This window comes from Seriola aureovittata, chromosome 11 (genome assembly GCF_021018895.1).
Source record: "Seriola aureovittata isolate HTS-2021-v1 ecotype China chromosome 11, ASM2101889v1, whole genome shotgun sequence".
In the NCBI taxonomy this organism is placed as follows: Eukaryota; Metazoa; Chordata; class Actinopteri; order Carangiformes; family Carangidae; genus Seriola; species Seriola aureovittata.
This window is the reverse complement of record NC_079374.1, coordinates 19580545-19605644: the sequence shown is the minus strand read 5'-3', so window position 1 is coordinate 19605644 and position 25100 is coordinate 19580545. Positions and strand designations below refer to the sequence as shown.

At 39.6% G+C, this 25100-nt stretch overlaps 2 protein-coding genes across 5 annotated transcripts; both read right to left on the bottom strand.

The window, feature by feature from the left end:
- Positions 1-7186: 7186 nt before the first annotated feature.
- On the bottom strand, positions 7187-13991 carry LOC130177588 (histamine N-methyltransferase A-like). 2 transcript variants are annotated; one of them, XM_056389471.1, is made up of 8 exons: positions 13845-13991; positions 13539-13681; positions 12664-12716; positions 12140-12247; positions 9951-10081; positions 9406-9499; positions 8813-9070; positions 7187-8664 (listed from the first exon to the last, which is right to left on the bottom strand). In XM_056389471.1, exons 2-8 carry the CDS (start codon positions 13670-13672, stop codon positions 8660-8662), a joined length of 783 nt encoding a protein of 260 aa, XP_056245446.1. In that variant the 5' UTR covers positions 13673-13681; positions 13845-13991; the 3' UTR covers positions 7187-8659. The 2 variants fall into 2 exon arrangements, with proteins under 2 accessions (XP_056245446.1, XP_056245445.1); XM_056389470.1 differs by having other exon boundaries at positions 7187-9070.
- Positions 13992-15081: 1090 nt separating this feature from the next.
- Positions 15082-22823, bottom strand: LOC130177587 (histamine N-methyltransferase-like). 3 transcript variants are annotated; one of them, XM_056389467.1, is made up of 7 exons: positions 22667-22823; positions 21812-21958; positions 20024-20076; positions 19033-19140; positions 16906-17036; positions 16643-16736; positions 15082-15932 (listed from the first exon to the last, which is right to left on the bottom strand). In XM_056389467.1, exons 2-7 carry the CDS (start codon positions 21946-21948, stop codon positions 15571-15573), a joined length of 885 nt encoding a protein of 294 aa, XP_056245442.1. In that variant the 5' UTR covers positions 21949-21958; positions 22667-22823; the 3' UTR covers positions 15082-15570. The 3 variants fall into 3 exon arrangements, with proteins under 3 accessions (XP_056245442.1, XP_056245441.1, XP_056245443.1); XM_056389466.1 differs by having other exon boundaries at positions 22537-22737; XM_056389468.1 differs by lacking the exon at positions 22667-22823 and adding an exon at positions 22252-22438.
- Positions 22824-25100: the final 2277 nt, after the last annotated feature.

Here is a 25100-nt window from a genome sequence, read left to right as displayed (position 1 = left end):
GAAAAAAAAAATCACTAACTTAAGTTTAGTTGGTTCTTTGTGTGATTCACATTCAGCGTACTATGAAAAAGATTTTATATAAAAATTGGACATTTGAAAATAGTCCGAACAGTGTGGTTTGTTTCAGAACCCGACCACTGCTACCAAGTTCTGAAAGTCAGGAGAAGAAAAAATAAACAGAAATATATGCAGATCTGGTACACAATATGTGAACTAATATTCTCACCAATGGGACCACCATTGCCTTGTGAAATTCATAATCCCTCTCTGTAAGAAGATGATATTTGGCAGCCACCTCCATCTACTGTAACATCGTGCCTGTGGTCTTTTTGTTTCTTTAGGACAGCCTCTGGCAGAGCATTTGAAGTTTTTAATCTGCCGCTCCAGAGACTAAGGTCACCTTTCACAATCCCCTTCACTCTCTCTTTTATTTGCTCTTGCTTAGTTCTGGCAACCCTGCTATTTCACACACTATTAAAAGAAATCTGCTAATGCAAGGAGCGAGGTCCTTGGCTTGTGGGATGGAAAATGATGGCATTTCTGAGTTCTGTCTCTCTAAAAAAGACCCTGGGCTTCTTGTGCAGGGTTTATGACCCTAAGATTAGTCACTTTTTGAGGCTGGATGTACTGCCCTGGGCTATTTCTACCAGAAACTGATTTTCATATTGATGTGCGACGTTGAGCTCTCTCCAGTCCACATATTGGCTCATGCATCACCTGGACTCTGTAGCTGTCAAGCCTCAGTGATAGCAAGTGAAGCAGACAATTCCTCTGTTAATAAATAAACAAGTGAGACACTGCTAGTACATATTATAGTGCTAAGGCTCGAGGCATCTGGCCACGCACCGCTCATTTCATTACCATTAACATTGCATGACGTTCAATCTCAATTTTGTCCTGATTTCCTTTCACAAACCATAATTATGACGTTTTTATGTATTACTTGCATGCTAGCAGGAATGCTAATGAATAACTATACAATACCACCACATTCCCAGCTGCCTGCTGCTGCATTACTTTTCCAGTGATTACTGTATTTTGCTCACCGATGCACATTTTAAAATTTATTTTTTATTTGGTTTTAAGAATCAGGAATGGAATAAGAAAGTATCTGCACAAAGAGAAACCTGTTATTATGCCTTACATGTACTTTTATAACTCATATTCTTTTTAACATTCATATAGTGTAAACCTAACCCTGGCAACAGTGAGAGTGGGTTAAAAAAACATGCAATATACTTCTTACTACTGGTCTTTTTTACCCTTGTCAAGGGAAAAAAAAAAGAGCAGTTGGGGAATTACATGGAGCAGAGCTTTGCATGTATTACACAGCAGAAGACTAAGGAGAGATTATCCAAGGCCAGATGTGTCTCTCTCCAAGGAAAAAACATGCCGTCCGCTAAGAATCAGCCACATCCTGCCGCTGGTAAGCGTCAAGCAGCAGGGCGTCGGCGGTCGGCTGTCTGGAGCATCACGCCGGCTGTCTCTGAATATGCAAGATTTCAGGTTTAGGAAGCGGTTGCCTTTTAATGTTGTCGACACATCATCCATCATACTTTAGACAAACATTTACCAAGTTGACTGATTGACGGTAATGCAGCATTAGCCTCTGTTTGCTCAGAGGCAAATGTCATTCCTGTTTATGCATTTCTGAGAGGGGAAAATGTGGAGATCACATTTGCCTGCTAACAGACCTGTGAAGCTATTTCCCAGCAAGAGAAAATATGTTGCACAGGATACGAGAGCATGACAAATACTGATATATCACTCTTCATTCCTAATATCAACACACCCACTTTTTTTTCTGGCTTAATTGTCAGGAGAAAACGTTCTTGGAGGAGCTTCCCAAGGCAACGGCACCTTGTAGTTCATGAGCTATGACTCCTGAGCAAAGAAACCAGCATGCTTCTCTCGCTACAGATTGCATTTTATTGAACCAAGGCTTGTCAGCATTTTTGGTGAGCTGGTAAAATATAATTGTGTCATCCTTTATAAAGCAGTGTTGGGGTGACAGCGCCCACAGAAGCTTCATTACTCTGCTTTTTATTGGGGTGTGAAGAAGGGACATTCTGCTGGTGATGAATAATGTCTCTCTCGCATGAAGTCAAGGTAAAACACACTCACAGTGGTGGTGTGCTCCGCTGGATGTACATGGATCATTTAAAATGAAATCAATTCTGCTGAAAAATTACAGCTGGTTGCCATAATGGTTTTATCTGACGCCCATCAATGCCTGTATTGATTTGCGAGTGGAATCGAACCTTGTGAGAACTGAGAGGTGAAAAAAAAAATGCTGTACACACAAATATCTGATCACGGCTGCAACAAATGGAGCAGGTGTAGAGTGCAGGGGAACGCAACCTAACTCCAAAATCCAAACTCCATCATCTTCTCATAATAACATCAGACATATGTTCATAACTTGGTTGCTGCAAATCATCCGCCTGTTTATTGCAGGAACTTAATTGTTGAGTCAAGCTCCAGGTTAATGATTTCGAATGGTTCAGAATTCTATAAAAAATTGTACATCAGAAACACTGATCACAAATTTGCAGTGATTCACTGGTAATCAGTGTTGCAAGGAAACTCCTCAAAGCGTCCCAGTCTCTATTAGAAGTGAGCTAGCTTCAGAATGACTCCCAGCTCCTAAATGAGATGGCGAATACCTCCAATTCACCTGCACCGTGATTTATCAAGTTAAACAACCATCTTTATTGTTTCTGGATTCTCACCAGGGCTGTAAACACCTTTTTTATGGATGGAAAACAGAACCGTTTGACAATTTAGCAGAACATTTCATTAGGATGGGTTTAGTCAAGAACACTGGCGAGGCCAAATAAAATGGAAGGACCCGGGGAACCTGATCGTAAGTTATTTAGGCAGAGGGGTCGCTCCGGGGATCTGTACTTTAAATAGAGCTTCAAAAAGTTTCCAACTTCATCAAGCTCACACCCACGAGAAGGAGGATATTTAAGAGACAATGAATTGATGTGAGCCAGAAACAGCATTTAATAAAAGCAAAAGACGAGATATAAGGTGATTAATTCACTGAAGAATAATAAAGCCAGAGCAGATCTGCAGGGAAATGTAAGGTCTTATTTTCTTTTTCTCATGACAGGGATTAAGTACAAATATCCCTGCTACTGGTATTAACTTCTGGCAGGATTGCTCTGTCATGATCAGTTTTTAGTGCAAGTCCTGAATCTGTTCACTAACAGAGCTGCAGGAGAGACAGACATCACCCTCAGTAATAAGAGGAATAAAACACAGCAGGGTTCAGCTGATAAGAGATTTTAGAGGCCTCTGCCGATACGCTGGAGTCACTGATAGTCAGTACGGTAATATTCCATATCTTTAATTTGGCCATTTGGATAGAATCATTTCTCAGTGTTTACAGATTTCCGTCTTTGCAATAGCATCACTTAACTAAACTTTATTTTCCTTTATTGAATCCACTGAGAAAAAAAAAAAAAAAGACGAAAAAAAAAAGATACATGCAGTAGGTGTGGCTCAATCATTCATATCAGTGACGTCTGTCAGTTAATAAAAAAGAGTGTTTCATTTCTGATAACCGATGTATCAACCTAAGCTTAGTCATCGGAGCAGAAACTTCATGAGACAAACAAGTGGCTTTGCATAAGGCGTTCTTGTTTTTCCTTCCACATGCCACAACAGTAAGTGACAAGCACACCCCCAAACTCTGCACCATGTGAGGGGAATTGGGGCGTTTGGTGAGGGTAAATGTCACTGAGTGTAATTAAGGAGGATCACACCCTCAGGAACTCTTCCGGTTGACAAAGTGAACAAGTGACAGTGACTCTTTTTTATCAAATGAGCAAATATGGGCTTAAAAGAGTATGGCTTAGAGTCAATATCAAGTTGTTTCTCAAAATCGTTATCACCATTTGTCAGGCACATATAAAATTCTTCTGAAGTAGCCTATTTTTCATTTCAACTTCTTCCCTCCACATGAGAAGTTTCACAGTTCGCAGCACAAAAACAAAAGGCCTAACCTAAAATATATAATTTATGAATTCACTAAATGTTATGTGTTATCTGTAATTGATCGAGATACTGTATGAACAGAGGGGGTCAATTAATGGCATTTTTGGCCTGGTTTATCTCTCACACTTCCAGTTCAATATGTGGCATGCAGAATAAATATGGTGCCATCGTTTATCTGTGGCAAACTCTCCGTATTCACACCCACAGGAACAAAACTGGAGATCGGACTATAAGGCCTCGAATCGCTAGATTAATGAGACAGACAAAGGTAAACTTGATTAGAGCAGAGTCACCCCATTCCACCCTTTCTGATTTGTGGTTAATCGCATTGGATTGATTTAAGCCTCCAAGTCACTTTTCTGCAGCACAAATCAACATCTGCAAAAGAAAAAGAAATTCTGAAACTGGAATTTCCATCCTCCCCCTTTTATTTTTGTACCAATTTAATTCATGTTAGACAGAATTTTAAAAAGGAGACAAAATCCTCTGAATCATCAATCAAACAGCCATATTCTGCAAGACAGCTGCTATATAACAGCAGCTGCTAAACAGGACTAATTCTCCAGAATGAAATATGCTACAGAGGCCAGCCATTTACAGCACCGGTATCAGAGCTATATTTCAAGGCCTGGCCGCAGCCTCTGCCCATTACAGTGTGTGTGATGTATTTTAGGGCCAGTTTATGTCCTGCTCTGGTCTCAGAGGGGTCTAAACACTGACAAGATGGCTGATAGAAGACGCCTCTGGCCTGATACTGGCTCTCCCTACAGAGGGGACCAGGGGAGAGGAGCTGTGTTAAAGAAGATAGACATCTGAAGTGTCAATTTGGCCAAAGCGAATATCCAGCTAAGGAAAAATACCAAAATGCCATTAGTGTTTTGCCATTCAAAGAAAGTGGGATGTAGGCAGCAGTGTCATAAATGTACAGATGGAGGTCAGGATTAAGTTTAGTCCCTGTATCTTCTCATAAATTGATGTTGTGTCCGGTAATTATTAATTTAATGAGCTTTTGAATCTATGACCAGAGAGATCATCTGGAAGTGATTTCACAAAATGATGAATTTACTGTAGCGGGTCCACACTGAGCACATTGTGCAGTATTAACATCTCTTCAGTGTAAAAACATTAGGCATGAATCTGTCTTCAACAAAATATCAGGAATCTTTACTTTTGTTTTGTAATAATTTTGTTGGGTGCAGTGGGCGTTAAGGTGCTACGTGGTGTTAGGAGAAGTCAGTTGTTTAAGTCTTGTGAAGAATAATGTTTTGTACAGTTTTCTTTTTTCTTTTTTTTTTTGCAGAATATGTCTTGCTTTACTTTTGTGTTTAAATGGTGTAGGTGTTATTTTCTTTAATGGCAAAATTTCTGTCGTTTTGATGCCGAACCTCATTCATTTATTTCATTTATTCCAGCAGAGCGAAGGCGGCCTTGGTGTACCTGAAGTCAAGGATTTTCTCAGCATTAAGCCTCAGCACTGAAAGGCAACAAGTAGACTCTCAGAAATTAATACATAAGACATACAAAATGTATAATACCGAGCTCACTATTAGACATACAGAATGAGCAGCTTATACTCTACATCAGAATAAATAAAGTAAAGCATGCTCCGATGAAGACATAATACGAACACATGGCCTGTTTCCTCATTACACTAAAGGTGAGTAAGGGTACACTAACGAGCACCTCAGAGCCAGAGGCTGGAGGTTCGGCTCTGATCTCTAGACAGATGGACTGAAAAAAGCTGTGTTGAATAAGAAGGCTCTCACCTGGATGCTTCTCACAACCAAGTCGACGTTTTTTGGCACAGCTGCAATGTCTGACCTGTATCGTGACGAGGAAGTGGTTACGGATTCAGCATGGTGCATCAGCCGCACAATATCATGCCGGATGAGGTTCATGGGGAAATGTAAACGTACATCAGGCACTCAGGAGAGACATGGCTTGTCATTATGTCATCGGCGAATAAGCATGCCGCAGACAGTAAATAAAAACGATATCCAGCTGTTCAGCACTTCTGCATAATCAGTCACCAGGAAAACGAGGTGATCTGTTAACATCTCATCACATTTATCGAGCAGAGAACTTCTTTGTCTTTGATCAGCCACCAACTGGCATGTGAAGTAAATAGTTCTTGATGAGCATTAGCGGCAAACACTGTCTTGAGGTTGATTATCTCAGTGACTAATACTCTGTCACTCTGTGGTATGAGAGGGCCCAGCGAGGACCCCCGGTAATGGAGCCTGAGCAGGTGCTGAAACCCCACTGACATCAGGGGGGAGTGCACTGACAAGAATTTCTGATGAATTTCAATTACTGACCTATTAAAGCTAATGAGGTAAATGAGCAGCCAGAATACATTTGCAAGATAGCTTGAGACAAGACCTCAGCGGTTTGACGGAATTTTGTGTGCGTGCAGCCACAGCAAACAGCATGGTGTTAGTGCGACGGTTACTGTGGAAATGTCCCTGTGTTAGCCTGCTGAGTGGGAGTTTCAAATGCAGTAGTCAACTAACAAATGACTCCAAGAGAATTATTTTCCACACATTAGACATGCTGTTTTTGATTATGTGTAATAAAAGTTGGTGTTCTCACTCTTGGCTGTAATGCCACATATAAATGTAAGGGAAGAGTGCCATCTACTGGAGTTACTGCATTACAACACAGACGCACACTCACTCGAATATTCAGATGTGTAGTACCATCTGCTGGATTTATAGTGAGCAGCATCAGAGGGAGACTCAAAAGTCTGTAGTTTTTACTACTTATCCAGGTCTCTCTAATAATACTGGACATTTATTAGTTAGTTTATTATTATTCGTCACAAATGAATTGGCAGCAGTCTTCTTAGTTTTGCTTTTGAATGAATTTCTCACCCATATACACTGAGAAATTGTAAACAGTGGGTGTATTTAAGGCTGGACAATGAAAGGTGCTCACATCTTCCGAGAAATAAAACTAGTCTGGTGCTCTGTATTAACATGGCAGAGGGGGTAAGGTTTTGGATAAGCTCATGTGGTGCTTTAGTTTAGATTCGCTTTGTCACAATGTAAAAGTGAGTAAAAGGTTTTTTTTTTTTTTACATGAGACAAGAGACACAAACTGCTACCTAACTAGCAGCTCTGTTAAGACTCCCACGGAGTGAATGTCACAGCCCCAAACAAAGCTGCTGTGTAGAGACACATGAGATCCCTTTAACTTTATTTACATGCTTACACTTACTCTAACTGATTTAATGTTGCAGACTTGCAAGCGAACAGCTGCCTACTTATACATACAGCAGATACAGAGCAACAGTAGCATTCATTTGGAGCCATGTTTCTGACCAACTGATAAATGTAGGTGTAATATTTACTCCTCTTAGCTCTGTTTTTAGCCTCCACTAACATCTGGAGTCACAGAAGGTCCCATAGAAAAGCTCCAGGAAGCACCCATGTGCTGCACTGCAGTTAACCAGACATACATTTGCAAACCCAACTAGTTATTCCTCATCCTGTAAGTATTAATACTGTTTACAAATGATGAAATTTATGCTTCAGATAAAGCATAAATCTCACCATTATGTTGCTTGTCCAAGTCAGTTCTCTAGTGCAGCAATGGACACAATGGAGGCTGCTACTTAAAGGTTGGTGAGAACCACAGTTGAAGAGGGTGTGGCTATCTGACACAAGAGCAACAGCAAGTTCATTCCATTCTTGAAAACAAACTTCAAGCGACACAAAGGTGAGATTTATGTTTTATCCTAAGTGTTTTCAAACTGTATTTTTCAATTTTACAGGAAGCCAATTAACTGGTTGGGTTTGCAAATGTATTTCTGATAAACCGCCCCACCTCAGTCAAACTGGAGCGTGCAGCCACTTCCCTGAGCTTTTCTATGGGACCTTGTGGTACTGGGGCTACCTTTCTAGCTGGTCAAACTAGTTGCTAACTGATTTAAAAAAAAAAAAGAAAACCGTGAGAGCAGTGAAACACTAAAGCTGCAGTCGTGAAATCCAAAATATTGGCTCTATTATTAAAGGTCATAATAATAAATTTCTCCATATGTTAGAAAAAGGTCCATCTAGCGTCGATGAAATTGATTCAAGATTCCTGCATAGCTAAAATTGTGTGTCAGTCAATAAAGACTATTTAGTTGGTTTTCTAAAGATATAAAGCTTTGTAAAGCATGAACAGTCTTTGGCAGCCATTTTAATCATCATATAGTGCATAAATTGTTTTTATTGATAATTTTGTAAACCATCATAAAAGGTTTGGTGTATATAGGCTGAAGAGACTCAAAACTACAGCAAATAGTCAATTTTAGCAAAAGGGAAATATAAGTTGTCTCAATTCAGGGGCCGTATCTTTCAAAGGACGTGGTCCAGCCAATGTAAGCTGCAAAGGCTGAACTGAAAGGAAACGGTCAGGTCTACAGAGGATTTCTTATTCATCCTCAGCCTCTGCTTTGTTTGTGGAAAATTCTTTTGAAAGTGATTCGCGCAATGAATCTTGGGATAGGTTTAGCTGCCAAGGATCTACTTGCTGGATCCTTTGTTGCCAGGGAAATGAGGGACACATTTCTCGGCTGCAGTTGAAGGAGCCTTCGAAATAGGACAGCCTTGTCGTGCCGCTGTGACGCAATCCTTTATTCAAATGCCTCCTCTGAATGGAGACACAGCTACACTGTTAATGTGAAGAAATATCAGCGTTAACTGAATGTAAGAGGAATTATGTACTCAAGCATAAATGAGAATGCAGCTCAAACTGCTGTTGAAGGATACCCTGCCATCTTTCTCAGTGCTGCACTTGTTTCTGAGAAGGTCTAACATGCCTGCTCTGATCTCCGGGGTGAAGGATTGGTAGAAGTGATCTCTGGCTGTCATGAAATTCAGCAGACGTTCTCCAGTCGCGCTGCTCGTATCGAAGCACTCAGTGATGTCGAAGGTGTTGTGAATGATGTGCTCCTCATATTTCAGACCCTGGCTCTTTAGGCATGCGAGCACCTCCGCTGATGAGCGGTACTCTGTGATGGCGTCGATGCAGAGCTCCTTCTTGTACGTCTTCCACAGGGTGTCCCAGCCACCTTTGGCTTTAGTATGAGATTCAAAAATACACTAATTATAGTAACAAAATGTTTATGTTATGCGTTAATCTTAAAATAAGTAAGTACAATTATTGACCCGGGGAAATTAAATGCAGATTATATTGTCTTTGCTTTTAAGTAAAGATCATGTGAGGAGACAGAAGAGCAGGAGGCAACAGGGCTTATGGGAAACAAGGTAAAACTTTCAGTGATCTAGACACATTGATCACGGTCTCATGGTTTTACAGTAATTATATAAGAATTGTAAATATATATTGCAATAATCTGAATAAAATTGTTTTATAGCAGACTCAGATTAAACTGAATTAAAATCTTCTTACCTGTTTCAATGATGATCATAAGTCTGCCATTGTTTTTTAGAAGACTGTGGTAGAACTTGATAGTTTCAGCGAGGTTATTCACATAGTAGATCATCTGTTAAGGAGAGAGTTGTGGGGAATCTTTAATTGGAATTTTCCAATTAAAGGAAGATTGAATATATACAAAGGGATACATTAAAGGAAGATTGAATACGTGCAAGCACATATTTTTAAGTGTTTTCACTCACTGTAGGTATGATAGGAACACTAGAGTTACAGGATGTCTAACTAGTTGGTGTACTAGTTGTATAGCTTTGTTTGGCATGCAAATGCGCTGCTCCCAAGGTGTTCACCAATGAATGCAAACAGCAGCAAATGATGTAGTAGGGAACTGAATAAATCAAATTGCTCGCACAATGTGAGACACTGACATCCTACCAACTGTTTTCTCTTTAGTCCACCTAACTTGCAGGACAACATGTAGATAAGACAAGAAAGTAAACCCACCATCTTCTTGCCATCACATAATTTTTAAACTGAATGTCCAAAAAGCAGAGTTATAACACCTGAATCATGTGTATGAAGTCAAATTTCTTCACGTCTCCCTTTGCTTTCACTTGCTTCTCATAGTCCTCACTGTGCATGACATGCCAAGCGAATGTGATCTTCTGAAGGTTGGTGGTCTTTGATACCAAAGCTAAAAGTTGGATATAAAGAGAACAGAGAAAGTAAAGCAGTCAGTAACACTGAGATACTGTATGCTGTATATATATTGTGTATAGTACATTGAAACATTTAATTTCACAAGCAATGACCTAAGCACAGACTTTGATCAATACAAAACCAATACAAGGTTAAGCTGCTTGCAATCCATTAGGAGCATGCAGTTCCTCAACTGACTTGCAAAGCTTTGTGGGTACCGTAGTCAGTGTTAGTATCAAAAACCAATGTGGAAATAAGGAAAATAAGAGGTTTGAGTGCAGCCTGAGCTAAAGCAGCAATGATTGCTAAATTCTTGGTTCAGACAATGTGTGGATCCATGATGCTTCGACCCCAAACAAAGAAAAAACAGATGTTTATTCAGATGAAAGTTAACATCAGCAGATATCTCAGAGCCATCAGATGTGTCCCCATATGGATATACATTGGCCCCAGAAAGTGCTGAGACTCCTTCCCTTTTTGCACACTTTATTGTATTGTATATTTCATTTTAAATCCATAAAATTGCCATTTTTGCCGATCATTCTACAATCAATAACATGAATTAAAAAAAAAAAAAAATCAGAAACTGATATCGCTTAATTACCAAAGTGTTCAGACTATAAATCCAGTACTTTGAAGAAGTTAAAGAAATGACAGCTTCCAGTCTTCTTGGGTAAGTCTCTACAAGCTTTGCACATCTGGATGTGGGTAGTTTATCCCCTTCGTCCTGGCAGATCCTCTCAAGCATCTGTGACTTGCCATCTTCAGGTCTCTCCACAGATGTTGTGTAGGGTTTAAGCCTGGACTTTGGCCGGGCCACTCAAAGACAGTCAGAGATTGTCCCGAAGTGACTCAAGCGTTTTCTTGGCTGTGTGCCTCAGGTCACTGTCATGCTGAAAGGTAAACTGTCGTCTCAGTCTAAGGTTTTCTTTTTAAGACCTCTCTGTATTTGGGTTCATCCATCCCTCAGTTCTGCCAAGTCTCCCTGTCGCTGCTGAGAAGCCCCCCCCAGAGCATGATGCTGCCACTACCTGGAATAAGCCAGGTGATGAGTGATGATAGCACCTGGTTTACGCCAGACATAGTGTTTGGAGTTCTGCCCGAAGAGTTCTATTTTTGTTTTATCAGACCAGACGATTTTTTTCCTCATGCTCTCGAAGTCCTTTAAACGCCACTTGGCAAACTCTAAGCAGGCTGTCATATATCCTTTACTGGCGTCCATCCAGCCACTCAACAATAAAGGTCTGATAGAAGCAGTGTAGCTGAGATGGTTCCAGGATCTCCCATCTCTGCAGAGGACTTCTGAAGCTCTGTTAGAGTGATCATGGGTTCATGGTCACCTCTCTGACCACGGCCATTCTTGCCTGGTTTGTCAGTTTGGTCACAATTACTGAAGCCACTATGCCCCTGGGAACACTCAAAGATTTAGATGGTCTTATAGCCTTAACCAGATCTACAGCTCACCACAGGTTTATCACAGAGGTCTACAGAGAGTTGTTTATGTGGGATCTTATATACACAGGTCTGTGCCTTTCTAAACTATATGACCAATCAAGTCAGTTTGCCGCAGGTGGACACCAGTCAAGTTTGAGACACAACTCAAGGATAATTAAAGCAAACAGGATGCAACTCAGTTCAATTTAGAGTCACAGTAAAGAGTATGGATACTTTTTGATTTTTAGTAATTTTACAAAAACTTGTTTTCATTTTGTGATCATGCGTAATTGAGTGTTGAATGGAGCGACAAAAATGGCACTTTCATCCATGTAAAACTAAATCTAGAACAGAATAAAGTGTGCAAAAAGTGAAGAAGCCTGAATACTTTCTAATGTTACTGTTAATAATATAAGAATAACTTACAAAGCCTTAATGCTGACGCAGAAGTTCGAGCTGATTTTACAATCATACCTGTTTTCCAGCCACACACTGGATCAAATTCGATGTTATTCTGTGGTGTGTTACTGAAGAAGAAACTTTTAAAAGCATTTTCTATTTCTACTCAGGAAGAAAAGGTAGAGAAAAAACGACAAATAGTGTTTTGAATTGTTGATACCTTTGAAGTTATCTGAGAGCTGAGAGCTGCCCTCCACAATGTCAGCAGTGATAGGAAGAGCAGGGAATGTAGACTGCAGTACAGAGAGCATCTGGACATCCAACTCCCCTGGAATAAACCAGGAAGTCTTTAGATTTTGAAATCCCACTGCTGCTGAGCACTACTGCTTCAATGTGAAAAAATCTATCCCCAAAAAGGTTTTGAACTAAGTAGTGCAAACATTTCTGAAACAATCAAAACTGATGAAACATGTCAAATACGCTACATTTAGCATATTTGACATGCGTATTTGTAAGTGTGCAGAGTGACACTATGTGTTTGCTCACTGACCTCTATAAGGCCCATTACAAACTATGCTAACTTTGACAGCGGTGTCCATTACTGTAAATTCTTCCTTATGATGAGCATGATGATCAGTTTAACAGGAGCCTGTTTGGTTTATAGAAGGTAACTAAACCCAAACTACCACAACAAACCACTACAACAATATATGTTCACGTTACCATTACCAGTTCATCACATACCTCCACCACTTCCAACGCCAAGGACATCCAGGCCGCTTTTACCTGCTCCAATTCTACATCAACACACGAGAGAAGAGAAAAAAAAAGATAAAATACATAACTTTGAATAACCCAATGGCACATAACATCTGTACTGTACAATATCTGTGTGTCTCTAAGTTTTTGATTAATACCAAGAATTTGGCAACTATTCACTATGAATAGCTTTTGAGAGTATTTCATGAATACATGTATTTGTGGTCTTTGTGTGTGCAATTCATGTGATTATGTACTTTCTAATTAACCAATGTGTATTTGTGTCAAAACGTAACTCTTCATATAGAAAGCACATATGGGCATGGAAGCAGAAATTTACAAGGCGTTAACAGTAAATCCTACAAGCAGATGTGAATGGCATTGCTGGTAAGAATCACTCAGAACAGACTCTGCCTTAATCATATTAAAAGTTGTATAAGTGCATTTAAAAAAACAAAACAAAAATATTGAATGCCACAATGGTAACAAAATTGCACTGTGTTGCTCGGCCATGTCACCAGCCTCTGCCTTATCAGGGTTATTTTGATACGGAAAATGGGCACAAGCACAAAAAAAGTGGACTTTTGACCAACAGGAATGGCAGCAGATTGTGTTAGCAATACTGGCAGCTTTGTGCCAGCATGAAAGCACTGGCAATTTCATCCCCCTTTGAAAAGACATTCTGTAACTTTTGAGAGACGTCATTAACTGAGACCTCAGATAATGACCTAAATGATCCACTCCTTCAAAAAGCACAAAAAGTCAGAAAGAAAGCACCCATAACGCCTCTGCTGGGAGTAGAGAAAAAAGTAAAAAAGATGATAAAAGCAAAAGCAGAATAGCAACCTCTTTTGTTGTACCTTTTAAATTCTCCTGGCAGGATGCTCTGAACACACTGGAGAATGGCCTCGTGTTCTCCTGACTTTTCCAGGTAGAACTGAAAGCTTTGGACACCACTGCCCTCATAACACGACTGCTTTGCCTCTGCAGCCATGGCTGATCCCTGCAATGCATTACACATAGAGGCTTGAAATTCAATGAACAGCATAGAGTTTTTCTAAAGATGACTGTCTAAAAAGTGCTGCGCTGATTTTAAGAAGCTGCTGAGCTGAATTAAAATCACTTCAGCAAACACTAATTGTACATTGTAAGTATTTAACAATTACCTTGAATGTGTGGAGGGTAAGGACACTGAGTCAATTGCTTTCCCACTCTTTCAAGTTGCAGAGCTACAACACTCTCCCCCTCCCACAGGCTGACTGGGTCCTTCCCATAAGCGTTGCATAACCCTTGAAAGATGAACTTTGGCTGAGCCGGCTGCAGCTGTGCTGCTACATTTCTATTGGAATCTCATGACAATTACTAGATCAACCTTATCGTTTACTTTCATAGGAAAGGAAAGTTTCAGTGGGAATTTATTTCAATGAGCTGCTGGGTTTGAAACCACCAGCATCTGGCTGGAGCCTTTCCCTGGGTGAACCGTTTTCCTCCCACAGTCCACACACAGACAGTTTAGTTATGAAACAAATTAAATGAAACAAATCAGCTCATATTAAAAACCACAATGTCATGGGCAGTTCTTCTGCACATAAAAGTATTCTCATTAGTCAACTAGCAGGTGACACATTGTGAAAGACATTTGGAATTTAAAAAGCACCTGAGGCCATCACTGTATTTTCAAGTGGCTCCTTTTTGCCCTTGAATATAACTAAAAGTGAATTGCTTTAAATTTAAATCTGGCTTGGATGCCACAATTTGTGATGTAATTTATGGAGACAGTGTCTTTATCTTACCAGATAAAATAAAGAGAGTAACAACACAAGGCCTCTCTGCAACTTAACATGTTCATGCAGAAGGAAGAGTGGTCACCAACTTTCCTGTAGAAAGGGGAAGTTGACAGATCTGGGATTGAGCTCCAGTGCTTGTTGTCAGTGTGGTGTCAGTCAAACACAACCTTAAAAAAAAAGTGATCTATTCACTGTCATTTTACCTGTCCTGGACCCTTTATATGGCCACTCCTATATTTTACAGTTAGGTTACAGACGCTGCCCTCCAGATGGTGCCAACACCTCAGCTATATCAGGAATAATCGTTCTGGGTGATGACAAAGACTGAGAGCAGCTGCTGCCATAGTACTTGTGTTTGTCCAACCAATACAGCCCAGACCACTTTCCCGATGTGGTCTCAGACTTGTGCATCCCACTGTATATCGCATGTATCAGTATGTACATACCACTGGTACAGGTTAGGTTTTTTTGGAGTATAATTACATTTGAGTTGTTTAGAGTTATCACAGTTTGAATAAAACCCATATAGTACTTGACTGGTTGGTTTATACACTCTCATGGGAGTGTTCATCTTATCTAAAATTAAGAGTTCAGTCTCCATGGAAAACATTAAATGCTCAATTTAACATTTATTTTTATATTTCCAAAGTAATTTGATCCAGGGAGAGCAGCAGTGTAATGGGGTTGGCCACACAGCCAGCCAACTGTAGCCCATTAAAATTATATGATGTTAGAATCTGAAGCTGATTAAAACTGTAATACTCGTTAGAAAATTTGATCATGACAATGAAACAAACCTTGTTCATTAAAAAAAAAATACAATTAAGCTAATATTCAATTTGCCCAAGCATAGCACATTATACACATTTATAATTAATACCATATTAACCCAAAATAAGTGCTGTTAGAGAACGTATCAAAATCAAAATAGACGGAGATAGTTCAGGTCATAAAACAAGGTATTTCCCACATATGCTAAAAGCTTGTTAATTACATACATTATAAGATACAATGTATAATTTTGAACAATCAAGCTGTTTAAAAATCAACAGCTATGTTACCAAAATACGGCACATTTCACATTCATTATACTAACCAACTGTTTTTAAGAGAGCTGATCTAAGACTATCACTCCAAGATTGTTGTTGAAGATAACTTTGCCGTCAGACACCACACTACAGTCTGGGTGTCGAAGCAACTCCGTGACGCCAGCTTTCAGCTCAGGTGAGGCCGTCCTACTGAAGTCCAGCACCTCCGTGAGAAAATCAAGCAGCAGCTCTCCCTTCTCATCGCCTTCAGTGAAACACTCGGTGATATCCAGTTGGGATGGCAGCTCGTAGCTCTTGTAGCTCACTCCATTGGAGTCCAGGAAGCCTTTGATGTCTCCGGCGGTCACACACTGACTTATTTCCGTGTTACAAAGCTGCTCCTTGTATGCCTTCCACAGCTTTCCCCACCCACTCTCCTCTTGAATGGACGACATGAAAACATGAGTAAGAGTCTACAGTCATGTCAGCAACTCTGTGAGACTGTACCCACAGTACCGGCCAAAAGTGCGGACAGACATGCTAATATCAGCAAGCTAACATGCAACGACAATGTCCACCAGGTAATGCTCACCATCGTCACTGTCTTAGTTTAGCGTGTTAGCTTGTCTAACCTTTTCTAATTGGCATTCACTGGATGTTAAGAATAAGTAAAAAATTTGGCCTGTTGGTGGCACTAGAAGAAAAGTCATGGGATCACCAAAGTCAGTAGGATTCATTGACTGAGGACCATAAATGTCTGTGCGAAAATTCATGAAAACTCATTAAAAAATTGTTGATATAATTCAGTATGGATCAAAGTGGCGGACCAACCAACATTGCCATCCCTTGAGAAAGTGCAAGCAATGGAGGATGGTTCACCAAATGAAAACAAAACCACATTAACACAAGGGAAATCACTACTGAATCTATTACTGAAATAAAATGTTTTTCCATGAGAAATATGTATTGTATATACCAGTGTTTTCATTTGTGTTTGTTTTAGTAGTAGTTTTAACTGATATCATTGTTAAACCGGTTTTCAACCCTATAAGCGTATGTATATACGCAATGAGTACAATGACTACATACAGCATAACTAACCAGAACACACCAGAGAGAACATCGTGATTAAAGATTAGATCCACTTACCAGAGACTAGGATGATAAGAAGCTTCCCATTCTTGTTGAGGAGACTTTGGAAGAAGCTGACGGTAGCTCCAGGATCCTTCACATAGTACAGCATCTGTCGATTTCACCACAGATAATGAGCTGGTAACTGGATTCACAGAGCAACTAATTATAACGCTATGCTAGACAGATGTTCTAATGGGATTAATTGCTATGGAGCGCCACAGAATGAATATGACCTAGATGTGTCAAAAATACAGAAGCACTGCGTCGCCAACACCAACCTGTATCATGTGAATGAAGTCGGCTTTCTTTGTCATCTTTTTCACATTCCAAAGCTCCTCAAACTGAGAGGCAGTCATCTTGTTCCAGGTAAATTTGATGTAATCTAAACCTGGTTTCTGTGACACTAAAACTGCAGATGGGAAACAAATAGTTAGTGTACTTCAAACATCACCGAATTTACACAGAAATGTTACAGTGTCAAAAATCTGTATTGTTCCATGTTGCTTTCTGTAAATTTCACATCACTATATCACACATTTTGGGAAAATACACTATGATAATAATTTAACTCAGAAAAAACTCACTGTATTATACAGTAAAGTTTATTATCAATGTATTATACAGTAGATTTAACACTGAAATAAAGATAAATACAATGAGATTTTACAGTCTACACTTGCTTTTTGTTTTGGGCCATAATATCTGACACTTGTCGTACTGAAATTTGCACCTCAGCTATCAAAACAAACAACTCATGTCACTTGGCATCGGCATGAGGGAGTTTTATGTTTTATTTCCCTTTGATGAAGAGAAATGAATTGAGAAAGAACTGAAATACACTCAAATTTTCAAATGTTAAAACTGCACTTTAAACTTTTGGTTTCAGTATATCTTCAATGACTGCATATGCTCAAAGTTTTGAGTAAGATAAGTTTTTCATGTGCAAATATATAAATAATTTATGACTGTTTCTGAAAAAACAGTGATTCAGCCTAAAACTATCTCATGGAGTCATTTATTGTATAACTAATGGTAAATACAGTATAACAGAATGGGTATTCATAGCAGAAGAAAAAGTGAGGATAAGAGTATGACAAATTTCTATGGAGACATTTCACAATAAACTTTAGATATTATGCACCTGATGAACTGTGCCCTGTCTGGGTGGGAATGAATACAGTGAGTCATAACCTCCAAGCAACACCAAAACTAAACTTAACTAAAAACTCATGAATTACTTAACAGTAAATAGTTCTGTTTCAGCCGTGTCGTGCAAACCTCCACAGCTATGACCTTTCTGTGAGCCGCTGATCCAAAGCAGGCAAGTATGAGCAAGTCTTGAAATCACAAAAAAGATTTCAATAGGCTTTACAACATGCTTCTGAATATATCAATTCTCCCAAAGATGTCTCAACAGTTTCTAAGCTGAAAGAGCCACCTACAAAAAAAAACCAAACAACCAAAGAGAAGTGGTGTGGTGTGAGAACATAATGAACTCAACATCAAACATACAAGATCTACAAGATAAAAACCTGAGGATCACCACTTTAACTACACCAATCATTAGGTTAGTATTTGAATACATGATGCGTATGTGTGATGAATGAATTGGTGGTGACAGTACTACGAGTATGTGATTCTACTGGTCGGATGGCAGTAGACTCGGAGCTGGTAGGGATTCAGAGTCTTACTCACAGACACTTCAGAATGGTGGATAATTGCTGACACGAGGGATTGAGTCTAGGACTGGTTGTTAAAGGACCTCCTCTGACTGATGCATGAATAACTGTATTACTAATGCATCAGCCAGTGGTTCATTTTCAGCGAGAACGCGAGGGTCTGCCTGACATCAATTGTGACGTACGAGGTTGCACGTGAGGCTCTGGTGCAGACGTTGTTCCCGCCAATCTCCGTGGACAAAACAAATTAGACATAACAAGACAACGTAACGGTGCAGACTGCTCACGAGCTGGAAGAAAAAACATGGACACTGATTTTCAAAAGATGCTGTGTGAGGAGGTCCGAATAAAAAATACAACCAATTGTGTTCTAATTCTTAGATGTTGCCATTTTAATTTGATTCATAATTCACAGAATACGTACACGACGATCCTTTGCGCATGTATGGAATGCGTCATCCATGCAGAATATAAATGAAAACAACTGCATGTCTGAGGTGTCCGCAGCTCTCAGTGTACACGTTCACAAGCAAGTATAACTGAGGCCTTAGTGTGAAAGCCAAGGGCTGCTTTAATACATTTTCAGGATTAAAAAATACAATAAAATGCGGGACAATACGTTTTCTGCTGTTAAGTTAAATACTGAAACATATTTGGGGGGGGGGGTGAGTATGCAAACGCAGTGTAAAGCTGAGGTATGTGAGTGTGTTTCTATAAAGACTGTACCTTTGTAATTATGCAGCTGCTGGCTGCTAGGCTCCACCACCTCGTTATCCACAGTCACCCCAGGGTGCTTCATACGGAGCTCGGAGAGCATCTTTAGGTCAATCTCACCTACAGGTGCCAATAGTTTTTATTTTGAGAATCATCTATTTCTTCCAAGTACATTAAAAAAAACTAATAAATAAACAAATGAAAAAGACTTCTACATTTAATCACCCAGCAGATCATCACAATGCTCCAGTCCAAATGATGCCGCAGATTTAAGTAGGAAACAGCTAATAGCACTTGACAGTTTGGCAAATGATGCATTTTATGCTGAAATAGCAGGGGAGCGAGTTATTCCTATAATATTGCTTTCAATATCATTTAGCCACAGGAAGATGATTTTGTTCTAGGTCTTACTGAAGCTGACAGCTTGCCATGTACAAAGGAGTAAATTCAAGCAAAGGAGCTGATGTGGACAGATGCTGAATCTTTATGATTAGATTGAATGATACCTCACGGAGGAGTTTGTAGTCATCTGATTTTACAGTCCATTAGAGAATCTGCAACATCGCTCCATTATAATACTGATATGACAGCTCAGGTAAATTAACTGGATTGGTTTTGACATAGGGGAAGTGGAATAGCACTCATGGGCAAGTAGTGGGTTTGCTCAAGAGAAAGTTAACCTTGCTGTGTCATGAGCGATGGAAGCAACGTGCAGTAAAGCTATACAGACTGTTGAGGTTACTTTGCGACTCAGGTTAAAGATTAATCTGACAACTGGACAGATGCATGCAAACCCTTGACAGTGATTATAAGGGTAAAGGTTTTTACTGCTGCAGCCATATATGACAGCCCTGCAATAGGAAAGTGTTAGAGTGGGCTGATTCACTGATTTAACAACGCCTTCTCACCTTAGCTGTCTGCCGCGGAGGACGCTCATCTATTTACTGTGTCACATAGAACATAAGATTCAGCAGTGAAAGTGTCCTATATTGTGTCTTCTTACCAGCTCCACTTCCAACTCCAATGACATTTAAATGGGACTTTCCATCTCCAATGCTGAGGAGAGAGCAGAAAACACTTTGAGTCTTCAGAACCGTCAAGTCTTAAAATTCACATCCTGCAACCTGCCAAATGTGGGTCACATTTTTGGGCTTGTAACTGTCAGTTCATGCTGACACTTGGGTATGTGAGGTGTCCTGATCTTGTGTCTGCAGCATCTCCAACTACCGAGACTTTGATTGTTGCCAAGGCATGTTCTGTCACTCACCGTCTGATTTTAATAACACTATTGCACTTTTTAATTTACTCGTGAGTCATATCTTTCCAGGTTTTCTCTCTGATCTGCTCCGAGGACAGTCACAAAGCAGAGAGTCTGGCTCTCTGCTGCATGACACTCACCTCCTACAGCTTATATAAACATAGAAAGAAAAAAAAAATCACAAGAAGAGATAAACACTGACTAATTGTCATTCACAGTCACACACACTCTGTTAATGTATGTACATTTGTGGGTCAAACAGTAACAGCACTTACATATTCTGTTTAGGGATTGAGTTCAGTCCTAAACAACTAGAACTGTTGATGATTTCAGCAGTAATAATTAGGACGCGGTGCTTGTTGGTTTATTTGCACAAGTTATGTTACTTCATTGTTTGTTTGCACTGTTAAGTAGAAATAATGAAAAATACTGATAAAAAAAAAAAGTCCACTGTAATACCTGTACGCCCTTCATTTGAATTTGGGTCATGGACCGTTCTCTTTGAAGTTTGCATGTTTTTGATAGTTGCTAGCTAATGGCTAATGAGGCAGAAACTTACTTTCAACCACTGGGTAATTTGTTACAACAGTGCATGTGCAAGTCTCACAAAGGTCTGTTTAGAAATAATAAGAGGTGGTGAATGAGGATGATACTTCTTAGTATTAATCAGCGGTTCCTCTCACTCACTCCAGTAGGTCATTTGTGAATTGAACTTATTTTTTCCCGATCTGCCTTCATTTCTTCCTCAAATTCATTTATACTGCACCAAAATCTGTCCCATCTTCACTGCTTAAATATCAAGAGCGTTTCCTGTCTCTTGGTAATCTAGTTGATCAGCAACAATCACGAGTTACATGCTCAGTAGAGTTTGAACCTTACTGGCTTTTTGAGGCCAATACCAATGACTGACAGTTCTGGTGATCTGTTAACGACATATCAGCAATTATTCAGTTCTTCACACAAACAAAAGTAACAGGCCAATTTTTTTTTTCTTCATTTTTTTTAAATCATACTAAGCTGGATATTTATAAAGGCAAAAATAGATAGATTAAAAAAAGATAAAATTGTCAGGCTCTAGTGCTTTGTTATTTTTTTTAACTACAATTTTTTGTTAGTAATGGCGTTCATATATACAAATACCAAAATATCTTCACTTAACTAATATCAGCCATAACATTGGTCCAACTATAATGTTTACAAACCACTGCAGCGTTATCACATGTAGTGTGGTTGAAGATGAAGAGCCATACTTTCTTCATCCAGAAAAGTAAGACCATACAGATTTTGATGTATTTTTTCAGTACTGGTCAATCAAGTCTCTGAACCTTTCTGAAACATGTTGAGAACTCCACCACACAACTATTGGTACAGTATATCATTAAAAATGCTATTAACTATTCTGTTCTAATATAGCCTATTACATTCTGCTGTAGTCGGCTAGAAGCTACTCTATTGTCAATAGTTTGTTTGTCAGGTGTGTGTGTTTGTCAGGTGTGTGTGTGTGTCTGTGTGTGTGTGTGTGTGGTATAATACCTGGCCAGTATATCTGGCAGCCTGTTGTGGATGAAGTCCTGCATACACTGATGCTCAGAGGAACGCTCCAGAAAAAGCTGGAAGGATTTCTGGTACCTGCTATCATCATTCACCAGACTCATCAGAGAAGATGCCATGGCACATAGTCTGGCAAAAAAGGCAAACAAATATTTTCAGTGACAACTAAGAATGGAAATCAATGTACATGCAAAAATATGCGTGTGCTTTTCTTTTCCATTTTTATTTTATGTCAACCACAATTGCTGTTGCAGGAGAACATTTATGCTTCCATCACCTATTCAAAGTCAAACTTGTTGACAAACCACTGTCGAATAACCAAGTAAATTTGAGTCCAGTTATAACAGGTTTTTATTCTAGCTACAATCCTTTGTCATATTGCACATTGTACTAAACACTTTTTTATTTTACTGAACAATTACTTTCTCAGAAAAGAAGTCAGTATTTATAACTGGACCTCTCCCTCCCTGTTGCTGGAAATCGAAAAGGCGGATATCCATCAAGCTCGACTCCCAACGCAAAGCGAGCTTCACTCTGACGGACTGCTATTATTCTTTGCAGTGGGAGCGCTGAAGCTGAACGTGTCACCAGCAGCTGCATGTTAAATCTTTGCTGTGAGAGAAATGTCTCCAGCAGCAGCAGCGGAAACAGGAACAGCCCAATACAGAGCGACAAAGAGCCTGTCGAGTCCCTCGACATGTGCACACCTGATCGGAAGCCGTTGATGAGTGTTCGCTCGGTGAATGTCACAGCGTCTGTTCGACTGCAATGTTACTGCGCACGTGGTGTTAAAAGCTGCAGACAGATCGAGACAAAACGCGACATTTTTTCACTTACATGCGGGGTTTACGTGCATAGGTGAATACGACCGAGGAGATCTGCAGGCTGCAAGAAAACCCTCCCACTGGAGCCACAGCTCCCTCTTAAGGAGGGTCAAAGGTAGCAGAAAGAAATCCTCCAGAAAAATCAATCCAATCATCAAACACTACATACTAAAGTGAAGCCTGTGTCCTCGCTGACCTGTGAGTAATTATTAAACACATAGAGAAGGTTACAGACACACTGCATATTCAGAAATATAGCAGGTTTCAGAAATAAACTTGAAATAATATTTGAAAACATTGATATGGAAGATTTAGTCATTGCTCTGTTCTAGTATTATATAATCTGTCAGTCAATTTGGGAGTAAAAGCAGGTTCCAGTCTGTTTTCAGCTTGGGTGTTGGGGTGACTCCGTTTTTCTTTGTATTATGACCTGTACGATAATATGATAGGAAATACCAGAAAGACTTTTACAGAGGCAGCTGCACCAGAGGTGATTGAAAATATTCAATATATAATGGCATCTTACTAATGTATATTTGCATGCATAGTGTCTCCGTTGGTTTCCATTTAGTTCACCTTTGTATGAAACTCAATTACTAAAAACTTGCTTGACCTTAAGTAATCCATCCTGCCAGTTTTTACCTTTGACAAAGATACATTATTGTTGTGTATCAACACAGTACAACCCTGCACTGCTGCATCACTACAATAAGAAAATGTATCTTTGACAAGAATAAAAGCAGACACAATAGTTATTGTCTCAGCAAGATGATTTGAGACCTGTGAAACTTTAGCCTGCTTTCAAAAAGTCAGCAGAAATGTGAGGTGTGTTAAAATACTACTAGCCTACAGTAAAGACAAACTAGAAGCAATATGATATTTAATATTTTTACCATATAGGAGGTTCAGTTGGGGATTAAAACAATTTTCAAAGGAAGTGCTGTGTATTATGGTATGTGTCTGTGACACCCAGATTTCCCACTTGCTATAATGTCACATAGACAGGAACTAGGCCAAGAGCCCAAATTAGATCATAATTAGGCCACATACCCCATCTGAAGTGATATTAATCCAGGGAGGGAATCCCGAGGAGAGTGATTAGTCAGATATGAATTAGTAGCCTATAGTGATTTATATGAATGTATTGTTTAGACAGAAGACGATAACAATCCATTTTTAGACATTTGTTAAGGACCCCAGTGAATCCTCAAAGCAGTTGATGACCCCAGGACGCAGCTTGACCTTGTTTTGGGACTTTGTCACATCTTTCCATTCAAAACAGTATTTTTTTTTACATCAATACATTTCTGTAACTCTGAGCCTCTCTTCTGATTGGCTGTTTTCTGAGTGATTGAATAAAAATACGTCAGATTTCAGATAAACACTCAGAGAAACCAAATCCTCCAAGGTTGGATGGTGGGTCGGGGCGGGCTGGGTCTGGAGCGCGGCTGAGAGTGGTGCCTGCTTTGTTGTCATAAAGTTACAGAAGTCCTGAGGGTTCGTTTTAAGGCTCAGTTTCTGAATACAGGCTGTGTGCATTTCTCTGTGGACTGAGGCTTTGATACTTTCTTAATATTACTATCACACCTAGATCTGCTTTATAATCACATCACCACCTTGAGATCAATTTATTTATCTTTTTTGGTGTCTTGAGTTGTGGTGCTTCACGAACACTTTTAACAGATAAAGATGAGAGGAAGGATAACAAGAACAAAAACAATAAGCCTTCAGGAGCATTTGCTTGGACTCCTAATAAGGTCTCATACAGGTCAATAACACAAAAGTAAAATCATCTCACTTTACAAACCCACAGTGATTATAGCAGACACTTGTTTCAATGTTTCCAGAAACAAGAGGAGTACCTTGTGTCACTTGGTGTAGGCTCAGTTTGAGAGTCAATTACTATACACATACATTTATACATAAAATTCCTCATCACAGCATGAAAGGTGGGAACATTACTAGTCTCAAACATAAGACTCCATCTTGGAAGCTGTCAAGATCCTGAATGCACTTGAAGCTTTTTTCATTTTTGCTTTACTATAACTGCACCCACAGACGGGCTGCGTAGGGTGGAGCACGGCAGGCTCTAAAAAGGGCTGTTTCTCACATCATCTGCACGCATGAAATACACACGCCAGGGTGTTGGCTTGTGTAAACGGTTTACAACGCTGGCACTGCACATCATCGTAATCATCGCGTAGATCATTCCTGATGATGTGACCTACTATCTCACTTTGTTCACTGCATTTAGCACTTGGTCTGCCAAGGAGAATGATAACGTGATAACGCACATGATAACACTCTTTATGGAGTTACATTTAATGTCATACCACACACCATGACTTGAGCATACTATGAGCACTATAAGGAGACAGGACGACTAGACCGTCAGCATACAGTACATCAGATGGTAAATGAGACTATCCCCCACCACAGAGCTAGTC

Excerpts from the sequence above, each read along its gene's own strand:
- LOC130177588 (XM_056389470.1), bottom strand. The coding sequence starts at position 13,672 with ATGGCTGCAGAGGCAAAGCAGTCGTGTTATGAGGGCAGTGGTGTCCAA. Across the intron at positions 12,248-12,663 it reads TGGCGTTGGAAGTGGTGGAG|GGGAGTTGGATGTCCAGATG; the intron begins GTATGTGATGAA and ends GGTTTATTCCAG. Across the intron at positions 9,071-9,405 it reads TATGATCATCATTGAAACAG|CCAAAGGTGGCTGGGACACC; the intron begins GTAAGAAGATTT and ends CTCATACTAAAG.
- LOC130177587 (XM_056389467.1), bottom strand. The coding sequence starts at position 21,948 with ATGGCATCTTCTCTGATGAGTCTGGTGAATGATGATAGCAGGTACCAG. Across the intron at positions 20,077-21,811 it reads CTGCCAGATATACTGGCCAG|CATTGGAGATGGAAAGTCCC; the intron begins GTATTATACCAC and ends CTCTCTCCTCAG. Across the intron at positions 19,141-20,023 it reads TGGAGTTGGAAGTGGAGCTG|GTGAGATTGACCTAAAGATG; the intron begins GTAAGAAGACAC and ends TGGCACCTGTAG.